At 52.0% G+C, this 19,738-nt stretch overlaps 1 protein-coding gene across 1 annotated transcript in view; it reads right to left on the bottom strand.

The window, feature by feature from the left end:
- The window catches only part of LOC149353034 (uncharacterized), a 174,630-nt gene extending 155,488 nt beyond the window's left edge, over positions 1-19,142 (bottom strand). The window contains exon 1 of the mRNA XM_089582230.1: positions 18,230-19,142. Within this exon, the coding sequence (XP_089438356.1) occupies positions 18,230-19,035 (806 nt within the window). The 5' untranslated portion in view covers positions 19,036-19,142. The remainder of the gene's footprint in view (positions 1-18,229) is intronic.
- Between the last annotated feature and the right edge of the window lie 596 nt (positions 19,143-19,738).

Genomic DNA, 19,738 nt, shown 5'->3' with positions numbered 1-19,738 from the left:
GCCGCACCAATCTTCGCATAGCACCCCATATATTCCTTGCAACAGTGAAAAATCTGAACAGATGGACAGGCACGCAGTAGCATGCTGGCAGTGCTGCAGCTTGCGGATGTCGGTGAAAAGATTCTGCAGTTTTCCTGGTGCCCATCGCGTGATACCGACACCAAACTCTGTGCGCGGAAGGATGGCGAAACATCAGTTCTGGGTACTTTCGCAATTTCGATAAACGCTGCATGCGTCCGCCGCAGGTACACTTATATCGCTTACACACACTCATACAGAGGCGCCTCTCGACAGACGCCTCATGAGCGCTTCAGAAGTGCATCGGGGTTTTAAGGTCTCGCGAAGGTGTGCGCCGCACGGAGCAGCTCTTCCCTCCTGTTTCACGCGTAAATGGATTTCTTTCTTCTTTAGCGCCCATTTTTTTCTTCCCCTCGTATAGAGTGCGCACTTATGCGCGCCCCCATCACAAATCTTGACACGGGCCACGTCTGTGCCCACTACTCGGCATGATGAACGCTCCGCTGCCCCCGTCCCCATTCTCGTCGCGCACACGCCTCGCGCGCGAGGAGTCCCGCGTGATTGGAAATCGTGCGCGGAAATTACGCAAGGGCAGCCTCTCCCCGTTTCGTCTATCTCCTCCCGTGGATGCGCCGTGGCGCCATTGCTCTATAGACCCGCGTCAGATTTCGGCGGTAGATGGTTATTCCTACGACGAAGAGCGACTCCTCAGCTGCTCGCTCGTGCCACTGGAGGGTGACGGGGACACGCCGAACAGCCGATTTTTTTCGCGCGCTTAATCTTGCTCTCGCGTAAAGCAGAGCGCCGCTGCTGTAAACGCCGGAAGCGTGGAGGCTCATGGAAACGCGATGCACGATAGCGCCGCGGCGTGCGATGACCAGACGGCCGTGACAATAAAATGATCCAAAGGCGGCGAGGGCTCTCTCTTTCCCCCGAGTTGTTTTCGCGCTCAGACTATCCTTGTCGTGAAAGACCTTTGTTCTAGCCCCGCCGTTGAGGAAAATAAAAAGCCCCGGGCAGGGCTTCCCTCCGGCCACTGCGGCTGAGGCGCTGCGGCTGCTGCGCGAGCGCGAAAGCCTCGGCGGCCTACCTCCGGGCGGCGTTCCCTTCGCTTCTTGGTCTTGGGCGCCCTCGCTTATCGCCCACTCCGCCGCCATTGGGTTTGCTTCCGACCTCCAGACTTCCGCCTACGCGCACCGGAAACTTCCGCCTGGCCTCGCGGGGTCGTTTCGCGTAGTGACGTGCTTTTTGTGCCGACTTGCATGGCCGGGCAGGAAGGCACCAACTGTCATCCTCCTACCTTTCTGTCTGTATTTTGCGACGAATGAGCATGTAGTAATGCAGAAACATATGTGCACGCAACCGGCTATTGGAATCATTGCATTGGACGAGAATTTAGTAGAATAGTATTGCCACACATTTTAATACGGCACGTCTCAACGTAGTCCGTTGCCATGCATGGCATGACACAAAAAAGCAAGCAAAGAAGCAAACAAACGCCAACGTTTAAAATACACGAAACCCAAGATACTACCAAAAGACAAGCACCATCTAGCCACGCCTTATTTATTTGTTTTTGAACCAGGGCCAAAGGTATTGCACAGAGGAGTGGGTTACAAAAAAAAAAAATCAACAGACGATAAAGAACAGAATACAGCGAACGTTGTCACAAAGAGAATTCAATTTCCTTCCGAAAGAACAAAGATAGCTAGTGCATCGCGAAAACGTTGGTTATCTTCGATGGCTGCGATAATGAGGCAAGGCGCTTCCACAAGACAGATAACAGGTGGATGCGAGACTGAAAGAAAAAAAAAGCATTTTAATCGCATCTTACGATGCCACAGAGCAGTTTGATTGCAACCACATACTGAGTTATGATGGGCGTCATGAATATCACGATCAGACACCTGCGTTGGGAGTCGTTCCTGTTAGTGCAACAATGTGAGCTGTACATGAATTAATTGCGGAAAAAACAAGAGGTGTGCTTGTTAAAAACGCTTCTCTGATGAGGTAGGTGAGTAAAACAAACTGACACTGAATGATGTATCGTCCACTTCTCCTTGCGATTTCCTGCGGTGCAATGCGAGATGCCACAGCGATAACAAATCTGCTGCTTTCGGCCCGAATCTTGACCTGGTCAATAGCGTCAGCGCTTGCGCTGCGTTTCTGCTTGAATCGTTGTTTATTCAAGTATAGTTTGTTGTATCTTAACTTAGAGGAGTGAGATCCAGTATGGTGTTACGTTTAAACTGGTTCTGAACACCGAGGCAGTGGTATTGAAACTGTTATGACTACAGCTGGCGGCGCGCCGTCCAACCAGCCGAAGCTCAAAAAAAAAAAAAAAAAAAACGGTGCCGCGCTGAGAAAGAACCTGCGGTTTCTTCCCACACTTCGCTGGGCGAGGATGACCTTTCCGGAGAAGGACACACGGGGACAGCGAAGAACCGTCGGACGGAAGAAAGGGTGGCCATTCGGGGAAACAACGGGATGAGGCCATCAAGCCATTCCGCATCCGTTAGAGTTAGGTTTCGAAGCCACTTCCAAGCTCTCACCCGCCGTACTTGTCCCGAGAGGCGACGGACTGTTGAGCTTCAGGCCTTCGAAGAGGTCGTCCCCTCACACGCCGTGCTCGAACTCGCTGACCGGCGGTCTGTTGGGGTGTGAATGCCGGGTACCTTGGAGGACTGCTGACGCTCGACCAACGATTTTCACTCCTTTATTCCATCTCGCGATCTCCCTCCAAAACACCAAGACAAGTCATTAAATAGCCTCGTCAGACAAAGAACATCCAATCTCACCAGTCAGGCGTGAGGTTCACGTCTCTGGCCGGAACCAACAGTTTCGTCACGGTTTTTCCTAGCATTCGCACGCACTGCACCAATAACGACTCTCTTCTCACTCTCTCATGGTCAGCGCGCGCTACGCAGTGTTCGGAGTCCGCGGCTTGCACCACGCGCACCAGTGCCGGAGACGCGCGAGTATTGCATCTCAAGGAAAGGTGTTCTTGTTACCCGCCGCTCATCTCACGTGGGAAGTCCCGCCGCCGGAAGCTATTGTTGATCACACTTGCCGCCGCGCGGAGAACGCAGCGTCGCCTTACGTCCGGGTGGCGTAGGTTGGGTCGAAGAGCGTAAACGGCCGCAGAGAGATTCACTTGAACCATTTGAGCCTTGCGTGCCGCTGCCACCGACGCTCCAAGGCTCGTGGGAAGCGCTGCAGGCCCAGACGAACTGCAAGGCGCTCACCGCAACATCCGCTCTCAAGTAAACCCTCGTCGCAGCGACGTTCGCCGGAATGTGCGGCTGGCCAAGCTGCTTCCGCCTACCCTTGATCGCCGCCGGCGCATTCAAAGGGGAACTCGCGGTCTTCTCAGGTTCCAATGACGCACGTCGCGTTGAGGAGCGCAAGAGTTAGGAGCCGGCTAAACAGTGGACAGCTCGCCGCTGGTTTGAGTTGACGCCCGCTGCGTCGCACGGGCCACGTGTGTTTGCAGCCTGCGCCACCATTTCTGCGATACAGGAGGGAACTGCTATACCCCCTCGCCCATTCCACGGTTTGACTCTGGCAACGAGCGACACCGCCTGCTGGTGCATTACTGTGCCAGTCCGTTCATCGTTTTTTTATGCGGCAGTACTGTGCTGTGTTGATTGGCTCCCGTCTTGGAGGGATGCGTTCAGTGTTTGAATAGCCACAGCCTTGAGGAAGGGGCTGGTCCAGAGGGGTTTTAAGGACGGAGTTGAGGGAGAAAGAACGCTCTGGGCTCTGAGGAAAAGGCTCATACCGCCTCTCATCGCCATGATCTCCTAAGGGCCGTCTCGCATGCTGCGACTAGAACGAAAATAGTCGGCCTAGTCGGTGACGCCGCAGTGCGATTTTCGCACAGTGCTTTCACATGCAACGCGTACCCAGCGAATTCGGTCAGAGGGACACGCAAGGTTGCTCGATGTTCGCATGGGCGAGCCATGATTCAACGCGACAGAAATGCTGCATGGAGTGTGTTGACGATTTTATGACACGATTTTATGATTTTATGAATGACATCTGCATATTGTGATGAAATACCTGAAAAACCAAAATAAAAGTACTCAACAAAATAGAAGTCAAAAGCGCAATGCACTTGTCAAACTAGATCGCTGGGTGTAGCCGAGGACGTTCGCACCATGAGCGCTAGCATATTATAGTACATACAGAATTCAACGGTGTTCAGTTTACTCAGTGTTAGATGTTAAGCATATGAATAACAACAGGAGGTGGAAGGCGGTGAAATCCTAAGGCCTGAAGAGAATAAAAGTGAGCAGGTCAGTTTTAAATTTATGCACAGATTTAGTGCTTCTGAATTCGGATTGTAGTGCGTTCCAGGAAAGAAATGAAAACATAAATAGGTTTATGAGATTGGACTGAGGAATGAACCAATATGAAGCATTGCTATTGAGGAGTTTTTAATGTGCCATGGTTGAACTTCGCTAGTTCAAGCACGGAGAGGGTCTCCAGTTTGCGAAGAAATATTTAGCATCTGAATTAAATAGACTATGGGCGATAATGCAGATGGCCTGATTTTGCACTGAATGCAATGCTATCAGGTGGGTATTACATGCATTGCCGTAGCAACCTATGCAGTAAGCTTCTGGTATACCCCAAAATATTTTGTCACGTCTTGATCTATCTTCAGCTTCGTCAAAACGCGACTCCAGTAAATCATTTCGAATACGTCCGCCTTCAACCGATTTCTTTAAATTTGAAGGCTCTCGATTAATGTGGTCAAATTTATTAGACTTTTCCCGGAGTTCATCAAGCCTAGATCTTGCGCATGGCAGTCAACTTCGATTCGGCGCCTTGTTTTGTGCGTTTTTAATTGCATTTATATCTACCGCTAACTCAGCCCGACCGTTGGAGCTTTGCAATGTGCGCGAACATGCTATCAGGCGGAATGAAAAGCTAACAGTTTCTATGGAAGGCAGACTATTTTCCTTTCTACTTTCGGATATAGTATACAACTCGTGCGGGTCACGTTTGAGTGTAATGGAGCTACCGAAGTATATATTCGTAAACCAGTTTTATAGGAATGTCTCCCTGCACAGCAGAACAATACGGCACATGCGTGTTCGCGTTTCATTTCGGCCTAATCGTATACCTTTCAGAACTGCAGGCGAGTAGACGTCTGGACCAGTTGTACATGCTTCAAGCGCATCTTAAGAAGTTTCAGAATTCTACGAGGTTAAAGGAATCGAATGAGTGGAACCATCAGGAAAAGCACGCGAAGTCTTTTTGTGTTACCATTTCGAACGACGGCATAATCGCCGAATAAAACCGAAGCGACGCGTAGGCTTCTCCGCGGCGCACAGCGCCGGGTAGGGGAGCAGTGATGACGTAATCAACGGCGGCGGTGCATTTGCGACGCAGAAATATGTGCTCGAGGGAAGAAAATTAAAGCCACTGTAGGCATAGCCCGCGAAGAGTTTTTCGGAGACATCGGAAGATGCACGGCGTGCACGATGTGGGCGAAGGCAGTGAAAGTGTAAAATTTCAGCAACAATGACATCATCACATAGCTTCTTCACACCTCTTCGATGCAGTGAGAAGCCTGAAGATCGACGCGGCTTAAATCGGTGATTGCGTGACAGTTTTAAATCCTAGATGCTATAGACGCTTTATCCATACGCATGAAACATTCCAATCCTTGAAGTTTGTAGAAATTAAAAAAAAATCAGCTTCCAAGTCAAATAGACCAGTCAAATAGACAGAGAACAAGAAAAAGAAGACCCACACACGACGACTGGATTAAATATTTAAGCAGCTGGAACATGACTTTCATTTGTTTAGACGGATCGTCGGATAGACTTTACATACGTCAAAGGGTGCCTCAGAACGAGATGAAGGATCCGGGTTCGGCTCAGTGTCAACCGAGAGGAACAAGAAGAACAATGGAAAAACATTCGCGAACAGTATCACAGCAGGCCCACGTGAACGGACACAGTAACGTATAGCGATCGTCGCACTATTTAGCATGCAAAGGATACTGCGTACACAGCCTGCATGGTGACAAATAACACTTTTGTTCGGGCTAGTTTGTTCACGGCGAAAGTAATACGAAGACGTCGCGACCAACGGGGACAGAAAAGACATAAACACGACTGGACCAGCGTCACTTGCAACTGAGTTTATTTCGCATTAAGCCTGCCTCTTCATACAACAACTGAGTCATTAAAGCTATAAACGACAATCTATCGTCATCCCTTGGAATCACTGCTCACGCAGTACAATGTCGTCAACAATGATTCCAAGAGGTGGCGATAGATTGTTGTTTATAGTTTTGATGGCTCGGTTGTTGCATAAAAAGGCAGGCTTGGTGCGAAATAAACTCAGCTGCAAGTGGCGTTGGCCTCGTCGTTTGTGTGTCTTTTCTGTCCCCGTTCGTCGCGGGACTTCATATTACTTTTACGGTGACAAAACGAAGCACTGGAGCCATGCCGATGTCGCTGCCCCCGTGCTCGCTGAAGGGGAAGCCGGCGAGTTAAGCTTTTAAATCCGATGCGGTTCGTGACGCCGTCGTCGACGACGCTGGATGGTTGTACACGAGACGTTCCGTATCGGAACCCGCTGGCAGGGCTCCCAGGTGAAACTGGCGCTGTTGGATTAGCAGGGATTGCAGCCAACGGACCAAGAAAAAACGCCGAGTCACAGGGTGCAACCGAGTACCTTGGCACGATGGGCGCTAAAACAGTCTACACTGTGAAAAAAAAAAAAAAAACGAAGCTTTGGAGGCATGCCGGTGTCACTGCCCCCGAACCCACTGAAGAGAAAGACGGCGAGTTGGGTTTTCAAATCCGACGCGGGCGATGATGCCACAGCCGATGACGCTGGACGCGTGTAGTTGAGCGGTTCAGTGAGCGGAACGTGCTGGCCAGGCATGCAGGCGAAAATGTCGCTTTTGGAATGGCCGGGACTTGCAGGCAGCGGACCAAGACAAAACACTGAGCCGCAGGGTGCAGCCGAGGATGTTGGCACGATGAGCGCCGTAGCGCAGCCTGGACGGTGAAAAAATGGCTGAGGCTTAGCTAAGGTTAAGCCTAGTCAGATGCGAAGCATATTGATGGCTAGACTTGGTAATACATGGCTTTCCTTGGTTGAATACTTGGTCATTTTAATACAACCACTAGAAGCCTTCGTCGTGGGGGAAGACAACGGCATGGCTACAGCGGAACGCTGACTAACCCCGAGACGCGCGTTGGGTGAGCGCCTGGATTGCCACGGAAGCCGCGTCCGCCTGCCCGGTGGAGCGAGCGTTTCACCTACACCGAGTGTGAACGCGCGTTCGAAATGCGCGGGAATGCCGCTCGAGGACATTCCGGCGTCTGTGCGATGGCATCGTTCTCCCTCTCCCAGCGCGTGACGGCGATCTGTCACGACGTCATTGTGTCACGTGGTGTGACGTCACCATATCACGTGGTCTGCACGGCGTGCAACCGCAGCGACGGCACAAGTTGGAGCCCCGTCCCTCATCTGTCGTGTCGTCATTGTGTCACGTGGTGTGACGTCACTATACCACGTGGTCTGCACGGCGTGCAACCGCAGCGACGGCACGAGTTGGAGCCCCGTCTCTCATCTGTCGTGACGTCATTGTGTCACGTGGTGTGACGTCACCATACCACGTGGTCTGCACGGCGTGCAACCGAAGCGACGGCACGAGTTGGAGCCCCGTCTCTCATCTGTCGTGACGTCATTGTGTCACGTGGTGTGACGTCACCATACCACGTGGTCTGCACGGCGTGCAACCGCAGCGACGGCACGAGTTGGAGCCCCGTCTCTCATCTGTCGTGACGTCATTGTGTCACGTGGTGTGCACGGCGTGTAACCGTCACGAAGGGCTTGGGTTACCTATTGTAATATGCGTCGCATAAAAATAACTACGCATTGAATCCATGCCGATGTCACTGCTCCCGTGCTCACTCAACTTCCATGAACGCGTCAAAGAATAAATAAGCTACTACGCAAAGAACGGACTTGAGATGAAAAACGGGAAAGGGAGAGAAAAACCGACCGCGTCCACCTGTCGAAGTGTTTCCCTTATTATCCGGGGTGTGTCGTTATGTAGAGGTGAAGTCATCTAGGCGCCCGCAAGCGGAGGCTGACTCTGGCGCCTCTCTTGGTCGGTCACCGCGGTCGTTGCAACGAACTAGAATTCACAGCAGCTTGTGACACAGGAAATTCAGTATTGATAGCTTATTTCCATCTCCTTGACTTTGACCCAATATTAGGGTTCGGTTTGCGTTCCTCAGAGCTTTGCGCGTTCACCACCATACTAAAATTACAGGACAGTACACCTCGAGCTAAATAACTGCACTGAGTTTTTGTTCCTTGACTAAATACAGACAAATGTGTTGAGGCTGATGCAGCGCCGACAGTGTAGGGGTCATTGGTATCTATAGCGATAAGCGCAACATAAGAAAGCTGCGATGCCAATATCGATATGGCTCAGTGGCTATGGCGTAATGGTACTCGTACTCAGTACGAGGTCTTGGCAACGGCGGCCGCATTATGCAAAAAGTTTGAGGGGACACTTGAGCGCTCTGCCTTAAGGGTATGACGCGATAGCGTAAAGGGTTAATTCCCATATATGTAGAAGGTCATTCTCTAATTTACATTCATAGATCCCCGGGAGTCCTCATACCCCTCCTGGAGCAGTGGTGCAGCGGTTAAGCGATGCGCCATTGTCCTGCGATGGCAGGTTCTCCCAGCGGTGAACCTTGTGCCGCCCAGGTAGCTCTTCCCGAACGACCATTCATTAATTTAACTACCACCTGCCACGGTGGGCAGTTTGCTCACTAACCGGTGGGCAGGTTGTGATGACGCTGCAGGGTCACGTGACCTGAGTGGCCCACCTGCCTCCTAGGATGCTCTCCGGGGACCACCTGCCGGAGCCATGCCCGTGATTTTTCGCTCACAACGCCGACGCCAACAACGCCAACACTGGATTTTCTGGTGAACGGGGAAATTAACGCTACCGCTTTAAAACGCTCGTTTACTGACATAAATACGGTGCCCTGCAGTGATGCGCGATTCACAACCGCCCAGCTCTGGAACCCTCCGTAAAGATCCTCACTTATCCAGTCTGCAAGGGAGTTCGAAAAACGGTGTTCCATAGGCTAAGAATAAACAGCCGCCTGTTTTTGTTTTTAGAACTGTAGTATATTTAGCGCCCTCGTTCTTCGATGGCGCTTCCGTTCCGGCCTGTGACGTGAGAAATTAGATGGCCACCGTCTTCTCGCCGGATCCCAGAGAGAGAGAGGGGGAGAGAGAGCCGCGAAAGGGCAACCACTCTGGTAAAGCGTGCACTCATAATTCCTTGTTATTTGTGTCGGTAAATTCTGCTTGCGTCCACTGCCCGGCGTTCTCCACAACCGTCAAAGTTACCACTACGACAACATATTCTTTTTTCTTCCTGCAGGTGACAACTGACGGCGTAACGTATAGGTTCACCCACACGATTTCTTTGTTCCATGTGACAGCTCAACTTGCAACAGGGAGAGCCGATATGCGAGCTAGGGCGTCGCCCATAAAGAACAACCTCTGCGACTGGCTAACACATTGCAGGCAACAACCGCAATGGCCAAGTCCGCGACCGCTATTCTGTATTTTTTTTTTCTTTGTAACCCACTTGCTCGGTGATTAGCAGGCGCGGCTTTTCTGCGGCGTAACTGGTTTTATTGCATCATTGTGCGGAAAGGGTATCTCTGTTCGGCCCTTGCAGCTCGTTGCCGGTTTAAAGAATGGCCGCCAAGGGAAAGGAGTCCACTTCAATAGCGACTGCATAGTCAAACAGAAACAGGAGGGGAATGACTCAATACGTAACAAAATCTCAGACCAATCCTGGGTCAAATAGGTCGTGACCGTGCCTTGAAGAGCACGCTTTGATAAAGTGGTGACCATTGTATTGTTATGGTGCCGTTTTGGTGGCTTTTCATCGATCTTCTACTCTGCGTTGTCCATTCGTCATTCTTGGCGGTCAGCGAGTGACACCAGTACGATTTACTGACCTTACAGGTGTCATGCTAAAAGCAGTTGCGCACATCCCAGCTGCTTACGTGCACCTGCGAATGGCAAACTCTAAGCAAATCCTGCGGCTTTTACAACACGCCATTTTTTTTTGCAAAGCCTTTATAGGGAATCGTCTCAATCACTGCAGTATAACCTCGGCCCTCAACATGACGTCAGCTATGTATGTAACAATGACACTTCAGGGAAACATTTCGTAATTGAGCTGTAGGCAGGGGGACAGGGGAAGATAGAGCGAGGTAAACAGTTCGGTGGTTTTATTGCAACAGTAATATTCGCAGCAAAAAGTAGACACTTATGTGACACCACTTAAATTGGGGTTGCTTTAAAATCGTGTGGGTCTTTTGGTAACGCTTTGTATTTCAGATCGGTTCAGTGGAGGCAAACCGAAAAAAAAAGAACTGAATAAGTTATCATTTACGTAATGGGTGCTTATAGATAAAGAAACAAAAAGGCTTCTTTAAGGCAAGAAAACGGGACAGCCACAAACAGCTCCCAACAGGTGATGATCCGGCTAAAACGGACGCCCTGGGACATTCCGCCCAGCTAAAAGGGATAATGTTTCGGAACATCGCGAGTCGCGCAACAGTAACACTACAGCGTTCGCTCAGTCCACGAACGTAAGCAGCGCCATGCGGAACAATAAACTCGAGCCGGAGCATTTTACACCCCTAAGAGTGGATTGGGACTCGTTATTTAAGCCTATTTATGCGTGCACTGCACGTCACGTCGTTGCGGCGACGGAGCAGCAGCAGAGCACAGCGGGCGATGGAAGCTCGCGCATCAGCTAAGTCAGGCCGACACGTACAACCCAAGCACGTATTCGCATCCTTCGTTTCTCCCGAGACGGGCTGCGCGATAGCGACAACGCGCGCGTTTCCAGTCGGCTGCAGGGAGGACTCCGCGCGCACTGGCCGATACGCAGTGCGCCCGCCCGTCGAGAGAGAGGCCGGCGGCGCTGGCAGTTTCGCTTTTTCGTGTGAATGACCCCATTCTTTTCTTCGCGCTGCGCGCTCACCTTGCTTTTGTGTGCGTCGCTGCGTCTTTGTTCAGCTCGCTTTCGTTTGGCTTCGCCCCTTTTATATCAACGGCTCGCCTTTGCTGTGCTTGCAGCGCTCCCGTCGTCCCGCTTACTCTAGCTTCCTTTTTTGCCGCCACGTGGAGGCTGCCATTTTGGCCGCAGCAGTGGCGCCCCGGCGTTCGATAGCGTGTGCGGACGCCGTGCGCGCGTAGTTCGTGCGTGCATTCGCCGTGGGGGTCCCGTGCTGGCCCGCGGGCGAACGGGCAGGAGGCCAAAAACGTGCCGCGCTCATGCGAGTTTCGCACGATTTTCAATGAGTATCGGTGTCGTAACCGCGCGCAAAATAATGTCACGGCCTCGAGCTGTCTGTCCACCCTGCACTGCAACAAAGCAGGCGGTGGTTGCGGCGCTTCCGCTCAGTGCAGAGCGCATTCTTTAGGGCGAAAGAGGGAGGGGAGAGAGGAGGAAACGAGGAAGTAAATAAAAGTGAAGAAAAAAAAGAAATAGACGGTAGTGCCGCGAATACTGCTTCTTTTATAGCTCTTTCAAACAGTTATGAATAGCGCCCTGCGGGAAACACTTCTGGTCGTTCAGAAGCACGAAGGCTATGACGGTAGTCCAGCATGAAATTGAATTGACCTCCGTTTCGAGTGTATGGGTTGCATTTTACAATCGTGGGCTCCTGCAGGGATCCAAGCTTAGTTTAGGTTTTCCCAATTCACCTTAGCTCCACACCACACCCATACCAGCCCAAATCGAAACCGTAACCGGTAAAATATCACGGAAGGTGGATCTTAATCCATCCCAGAAATAAGTACCCTGCACTGATTGCGGCTTTATGTGCACTGTACGCGTTTGAGCCCAGAAGCGTGTATCACGAAACGACAAAATTTGCCCTTCTGTGCTTACAGAATATCGCGAAGGAACTCCATCTCACGCCACGGTTTCACGACGCGATGCATGCAACGGAACAGGACGAACCATTCGTGCTCTCTTCCTTGCACGCCTCTCTCTGCGGCTGACATGACGTATTCAGTTAGAACTACATGGCGACGGTTTAGTTGGCTAGTATGACAGCTTCGGTCGACAACCTTGCTGCGTTACTACGCCTCGGTAGCGCACTGTCGTGCCCCGTGTCGATTTCTCCAAGACCGCTTGAGTCGTGCTTGCCTCTGGACGCGCAGTCAGGCCGTGCGCCGGGAAAGACAAAGGGGGGAGGGGTTGTTCTGGTCCGCCTAGATTGGTTCGGGTAGTTGGGGTGTACCAAACGTGCGCCCCCGGCGGCGGCGGCCGGGGACCTGTTTTGCAGCGCGGGGGCGAGGAGGGGCGGCCGGCCGAGTCAACGTCCCTGACGCGCGGCGGCCTGCCGTCGGCGGCCGCACGCGGAAAGATGCGGCCGCCGACAAGCCTTGCGCGCGCTCACCGAGAACCTTCCGGAAAAGCCGACCGTGCGTCCTGTCGACGGTCCTGCGGGTCGGATTTGCATTGGCGGAGCCGATCTCTCCCCGCCGCTGCTCGCATTCTGGGTACCCAGCGCAAGACGACTTCATATGAGGGCCGCGGCGGATTCCGGACGTCCAGTGCGCCGCCGGCGCCCGAGCCTATAGCCATGTCCATGAGCTTATCGCAGCCATCGTTTGCAACGGTTCTGTGCGCAGGCAGCCAATTAAGAAGAGAGAGAGAGAGCGAAACGACGAGACGGGGTAGCGTCACAGGTGAGAGAGGAGGAAGCTAGAGGGGAGCCTACGTTACAGACTTTTCCTAGTATCCCTGGGCGGCAAAAACTATGACGTCTCCACTGTTAATAAAACTATCTGAAAGTGTTAGCCACTTCTTACGTTATTCACGGACGCACCTGCACGGCGATGCTTCCTCTTTAAGTCTTTTCTTTTCACGACTATATAAATGTTCTACTTATGACCCTCTACGTGTTATTTCCCTTGTACAGAGCTGTTTGTTCTAATTCTTCGTCCCGTGTGTGTGTCTCAGATTGCGCTGTTCACTTCATGGAGAACGAGAAACTCTGTTTCGGCGGACGGCGCGTTTTTGTGTCAGGAGGAAAATACCTTGATTAAAAACTGTTGGTCATGGTCGGTGATATTATTGCAGGCGCTGCCAGGAGGAGAAAAAAAAAAGAACTGTCAGACTCTCCTCGTTCCCGCAGGACGAAGGAGTCGCCACGATAGCTGCTTTGCATCAGGCCATATCCTTGGCCTGCCTATGGATTCCAAGACCTCGGATGACAACATCCTCTTTTGGATGCTGCCACCTGTGGTGAACGCTTAGTTTTCGGTTGCGACATACTACACCTACGACATACCGGTTCGCCAAGGGAAGTCCGCAATACATGTACCGCTGTAAGAAAATTTCTTCGCCGCGAGACACTCGTTTCCCTTTGTTATCCTCGCACGTCCCGCGCAAACAGCTTAGACAGTGAGAACACTGCAGGGTACACCCATACCACGCCCCCTGCGTGCCACGAAATGAATGCCGATACTGAATAACTCTGGTGAAGCGTTGCGTTGACAGACAATGAAGAAAGAAAGGTTAGCCGCTGATGACGAAATGTCCGCGGCGAAAAAAGTTCAACGCGCCTGGTGAATAAGTGCGATTGGAAGCACGTAACTGCATGTCCTTGAGTAAAAAACGGAAAACGCACACATTGGGCAATAAAATACAGCAATGGGTGAACAAACTAGCCTATCTACCTCATCGTGCGGAGGTGTTCAGCTGTCTATAGGGAGATTAAAACCCTGTTCGACTGGTCGCGTCAGAACGCTCCGGAGTGGTCCTACAAATCGCCGCTTGTTGGCTCGGCTCAAGTAAGGCTCTTCTGCTTCTAATCTGAGCGGTGTACGAGGCATGCGTTTGCCGTGGCGGCTGTGGGACTCAAAGCAGTTACGTGCACGTGACGGAAGCCGCGTGCGCTAGGCGGCCTAAGCGTGACATCGCGGAGGTGGAGCTTCTCGCTCGAAATCTCTCTGGTTGTGTTTCAAGCCGCACTTTTTCCACGAGGACGCGCGCGATCGTATTTGGAGCTCCAAAACCGCTGGACGGATTGGCTTCGAAAGGCAAGCTCGCAATGTGTAGCTGCGCACTGAGCGACATACGTGGATCCCGCCCTGAGGACACGGTTGGGGCGAAATAAGTTACAATGCACAGGAGTTCGTGAACAGTCATATCGGAACATAAATCCGGACCTAGTAAGCTGTTTAGGAGCAAGTGCGCACGCGCAGTCTCACTGAGCCCGCTTGGACAGCGTATATACGGTGTCTTATAAGTGTTTTGCAGGATGGACATTGAGCGGAAGTCGCACGCTGTTACAGTGCCATCCTTTCGCCACTCTGAGGACGACTTGAACGTTTGGAGGTCCCTCCTGCGATGATCTAAAGCGACAGAGGCAGGCTTGAAGGGAAAGCATTACGACGATGAGACAAAGGCGTTTTGACCTCAGCATTGCATAACAAAAAGACCACGTAGGCGCTTCACGCCGAGAAATTGTGGGCTGTTTCAGTCGGCATTTGACAACTCGAAATTCCTGACGAGAAAATGACCTGTTAGTTTCACAAAGAGCATTGACAAGACGCATTCTTTTTTTAAAACTGTTTTAGTGCCGTTCCTCTCCATTTGACCTGGCGGCACAGCCTAGTTGCTTAGTATGTTTATCGTACTGCCATCTATAATAAGTTCTTGTTCAAGCTTGTCATCTGTGTGCTTCCAGCAATACCTGCCGGAGGCTTTTGTAAAAGCTATCCAAAATTTATTCTTCAGTCGCAGCCGAAGTCATCTCAGGCAGTATGCTTCAAAGGACAGGGAGGTGTGTCGTCTCTTTCACGCAGCCTATATTGTCAGCTTCAGCAAGCGTCTGAAAACGGATGTACGAGGCCAGCCGTGAAAAATGAGTGCGGAAATTACAAGCAGCACGAGAATACGTACATAGGCAAAATATTACAATGTTTTCTAAATTTTATCTTCTCAGTAATAACACAAAGCAAGTGAACGGATGTTCGCATTGATTACGGGCGAGAGCTTTACGCTTCAGTGAAGACTGACACTGCGTACATGAGTATGTGCGTCAGAATAAGGACCCGGGGGGCTGTGTGCGTGCAAGCCACAAAGCACGATCGCTTCATTTAGGTAAACATTTAGACTTCTATTCAAATTTTATTTTAATGTACCGTCACGTCAAGTAACAAAGTTATTCCAGAAAATTTTAAGATGGTTAAAATTCCAATTTCGGTATATTCAGCATACAGCAAACGCCAAGTGGTGGTAACGACAGCCATCACATTAGCACGTACGTGCACATCTTCATAGCTTCAAACGACGGCTACAGAAGGGCAGGGCATACATTAGGCTACCGAAGGGCATACTCTGAAGGAAGCTTCGAACGTAGTCAGCGAAGGAATCTGCGAATGTGGCGTCAACGGCGACCGGCTTGTCTGCGCTCGACTGGCCGCCATCTAGTGATCGACGTTTTGCCTTTAAATAAGCGAACGATACCCGTAGCGAGCCGGCGCAGAACGCAGGCGCTGTATCTGCACTTCTTAATGATTGGTTTATTGGGGTTTAACGTCCCGAAGCAACTTAGGCTATGAGGGACACCGTAGTGAAGGGCTCCGGAAATTTCGACCACCTGGGGTTCTTTAACGTGCACTGACATCGCACAGCACACGGGCCTCTAGCATTTCGCCTCCATCGAAATTCAGCCGCCACGGCCGGGATCGAACCCGCGTCTTTCGGGTCAGCAGCCGAGCACTTCTTAATGAGACACTGAGGACAAATACAAGTCGGTCTGTATCGATACGGCAGAGCTTTCTTATCCCAGCGCTTTCTCAATAGCACCTTACAAACCTGCTGAGATACTTTTTTCAGACAGCCAGGAGTGATATGTGCACGTGTTTACGTGTGCCCGCTGTGTTTTCAACCTGCTAGCCGGCTTTGATCTCATTTCTCCCCCTGTACGACCACCTTAGGGTGATGCATAAGGCACGTCTGAGCGAAAACTTCCCATGTCTTTTTCGCTTTGTTTTATTTTGTCCCGTTCTTACGTCACCCACGACCGAATTCAGCACGCAGGTGCTAGTGTAGTGTTAAGAGTAATATCGCAACTGCAGCGCCACCACATGTTGCTTACATCAAAGGGAGGTGTTTGTCTGTGTAACGTTAGCAGGACGTCACTTATCACCTTCACTGTTGCGACCTCGACAGCACAAGTGAGTGAATTTCGTTATAGCTGCGACTGCCACAAGGATGTATTGTTTATGGCGGAGTTCCGGGAGCTACCGTGCAACGATCAGCAGTGTTCTAGCCCTCGGCTGTGCGGACTGAGCAATCATGATTAGCTAGGTGGCGGGCGATTGTAATTAACAAGCAAAGAGCAGTTAAGAGCGCACCTCCAGAGGCCCGCTTCTCCCATTCCAACAGAAAATATACTCTGTATTGATGTTAAACAAATGTTGCCTCCCAACTGAATTCATCGATAGAGACTAGTTTTCATTATTACTGCTGTTCTATTGTGATAACCGTACTGACTTTTCAGACAGCACAGAAATGCGTTCGCAACGGTTTAACCGACATTCTTAGTTCATTTCAATAAGTGCTGCTGAGCGCAGTACGTTGCATTCTCTAATCCCCTAAGCCTAACACAAATAATAGACGACAGAAACCGAAACTATAATCGAATGTGGTGTCCTCATGAGGCGTTCTCATGAAGCAGAAGTAGGAAGAATATACATGGCGCAACTATATTGGAAATGTGATATCAAGAGAACAGGCGAAAGTTTCTGCGCAGCAGCGTCTTCAGTCATCCTTTGACGTGCATTCTGCGAAGTTGTAGAGCATGCAGGAAATCATGCAATACTGCTGACGCGCCAAAACCGAAACCGCGCGACTTATAACGATGAAAGAATTGCCTCTACACTTATTGTTTCATGTCTACTAGCCGCCACACAATGCACTCTCTAGTGACGCTCATAGAAGGAAAAAAATGGAAATTGGTTTTGAGGAAAGGAAATGGCGCAGTAACTGTCTCACATATCTCGGTGGACACCCGAACCGCGCCGTTAAGGAAGGGATAGAGAAGGGAGTGAAGGAAGTAAGAAAGAGGTGCCGTAGTGGAGGGCTCCGCATAATAATTTCCACAACCTGAGGTTCTTTAACGTGCACTGACATCGCACAGCACACGGGCGCCTTTTGCGTTTCGCCTCCATCGAAACGCAGCCGCCGCGGTCGGGTTCATTACCGGGTGCTCCGGCTCAGTAGCCGAGCGCGCTAACCACTGAGCCACTGCGGCGGTTCACGTGGAAGGACTGAATCGCTTTTGGTGAATACTATTACTGTTTTCCGATGCTAAACCTGCATTGGCTCATATTATAGCTAGATTCGGGAAATTCTTCTTTTATGCCCATGGCGTTATTACCGGTGACAGCAGCGAGCAACAGATCCCGTGAGCCTCTCTTATTTATGACACTGAAGCTCTGTTTCGGGTTTCAAACTTTCATTGCTGTGCGACGACCTTGCTCGCTTTGTTTACTGTCGGGGTGACACGTAGTAGCCGCCTCACTTTTTCTTTAACGACAGCTGCCTGCATACGAACTACTACTGAAAAAGGCTTTCGAGTTAGCTGTAATGAGCGCTTTACGAAAATGACATCATGCGTGGATTGTCCATGGCGAGAGGTGCTGGGCAACCAGCACAAGACGCTAGCGGGTAATTGAACTATCTTTATGTTAAACGCTACCGCGAACTTAAATAAAGGACAGCGTCCACATTATTTCGGCGCACACAAAGAAAATAAAGGCTGGCCTAACGCTTCGCGACTAGCCTATGGCGTGCCAGAGACGCGGCACGTCTTCAAGCTTTTGCCTTTCTAATGCGTCGAGGTTCCTTGTGTCCACAGAAACAGGCAGTGTGTACGAATGATACACAGCACCGAAATAATTCCGAATTTCCTAGCTGTTGGTCGTTACGCTGTGGTACACTACTGGCGCGCTCACTTTCGCTGCGCTAAGCGCTGGAGAGCAACAAGTCGTTTCGCGAGACCGGTCGTTTACGAGTGCGCGAGCAACAGAAAGCTGGCCGTTGAACTGCCAGCTGCCTGTCGTTCACAACTGAGGACAATGTAGGGCCACTCGCCTCGTTTCGTTGTCGATCTTGTAGCTGCTCTTGTAGAAGCCCACGATGCCGCCGACCAGAGAACCTCTGAACTTGAACCGAAGGCGGTACAAGCCCGCAGGAGTGGGGCCTGCGCCAGCCTTGTCAGCTACAGGCACAACGAAGAACTCGTTGAGGTCGTCTTCGAACGGCGCTCCCGTGCCTAGAGGGCTGCCGTCCTCAAAGAACACCTCGGTCTCGTCGACTGTCAGTCGGAAGACGTGCACGACGAATCGGTCTACAGGCCGCGTCGCGTTCACCGTGATCCAGACCTCGCCGTCAAACGAGTCCCTGCTCAGGTGCGGCTCCAGCGTCAGGTCGTATGCGAGCGGCATTATGTTCGCCGGCAGCCTGAAGTCCAGCTTCGGCTTGGGCGGCTCCAGCGTGGTCGTCTGCAGCGGCCTGGGAGTCGTCGTGGTCGACGGCGGCTGGGTCGTCCGGCGGTTCGGAAAGTTGTCGTTTTTGGTCCCGCGCCGCGGCGCCATCCCCTGAAGCGTGTGGGCGTCGCGCGTCTGCTGCTGGTGGCCCTTGAGGAAGGCGATGAGCAGGCCCACGCTGCACAGCAGCAGCATGAGCACGACCAGGCCGCAAGCGGCCGTCGACCGCCGGTGGAACGTCTTGCTCATGGTGGCGCGGGCCGCCGAGTCCACCGCCACGGACCCTCCTGCACGTGCGACGGCATCCGTCGCTTTGAAAACGGTGCTGCCGCCGCGCCGAGGCGCCATGCAAACTGGTTTCATCTCGAGGCGCTTTGATTCAGCGCCATCTCTCGACGACGCGTCGCACATGGCGGGCGCTGCCGGCCAGCGCGCTCAGCTGAGCGGGGAAAAAGAAAGTCGGAGACAAAGGCGGCCCACTTGTGGAGCGGTGGCTACTCTGACTGCCCCTGTTAAGTGCTCGGCGCCGTCTCAGCGCGCCACCGCGCCACTGGCCACCACGAGTCGGCGGCGCGCAGGACCGCAGTATCGAGGGCGCTGCCTCTCCCTCGCCGTGCTCCCGCCGTTTTCCCCGGCGGAGAAGCAACGCCGCCTGTCACGTGCGCGGGACCGCGCGTCCAGTGCTCTTCGACAAGAGGCGCGATTCAGAGCTGTCGGCCGACGACTTCCAGGGCCGGAGAGGTGACGCCCGGACGTAGAACAATGCCACGCTGCGCTGCCTTACGAGCGAGCGATTATGCAAGTGGGTCAGGGTACTAATTGGACGTGCGCGTCATTGTGGTGCACGACACGCAACGTAAGCGCCCCTCAGTCGCCTCGACCTCCGTTGCCTGCTGGGCTTCGAAAAGCCGTGGCCTGATGCGCTGATCTTTTTATGCGCTCGACGAGTGGCGCGCGATCTTTTCCTCTCCCCTGCGGGCGGCAGGCTCGAGGAAAACAATGCCACGATTGGCGAAACGCACTTTGGGACATGCCGCGGAAGCCACTAATCGAATGCACAAGCGATTAAATTTCGCAAGATCCTCGCTGCGCTCACGGAGGAAACGTTGAGCTA

The sequence above is a fragment of the Amblyomma mixtum genome, chromosome 3 (genome assembly GCF_055824585.1).
Source record: "Amblyomma mixtum isolate Tamu chromosome 3, ASM5582458v1, whole genome shotgun sequence".
In the NCBI taxonomy this organism is placed as follows: Eukaryota; Metazoa; Arthropoda; class Arachnida; order Ixodida; family Ixodidae; genus Amblyomma; species Amblyomma mixtum.
The sequence above is the reverse complement of the archived record's forward strand: the minus strand, read 5'-3'. Positions and strand labels throughout refer to the sequence as shown.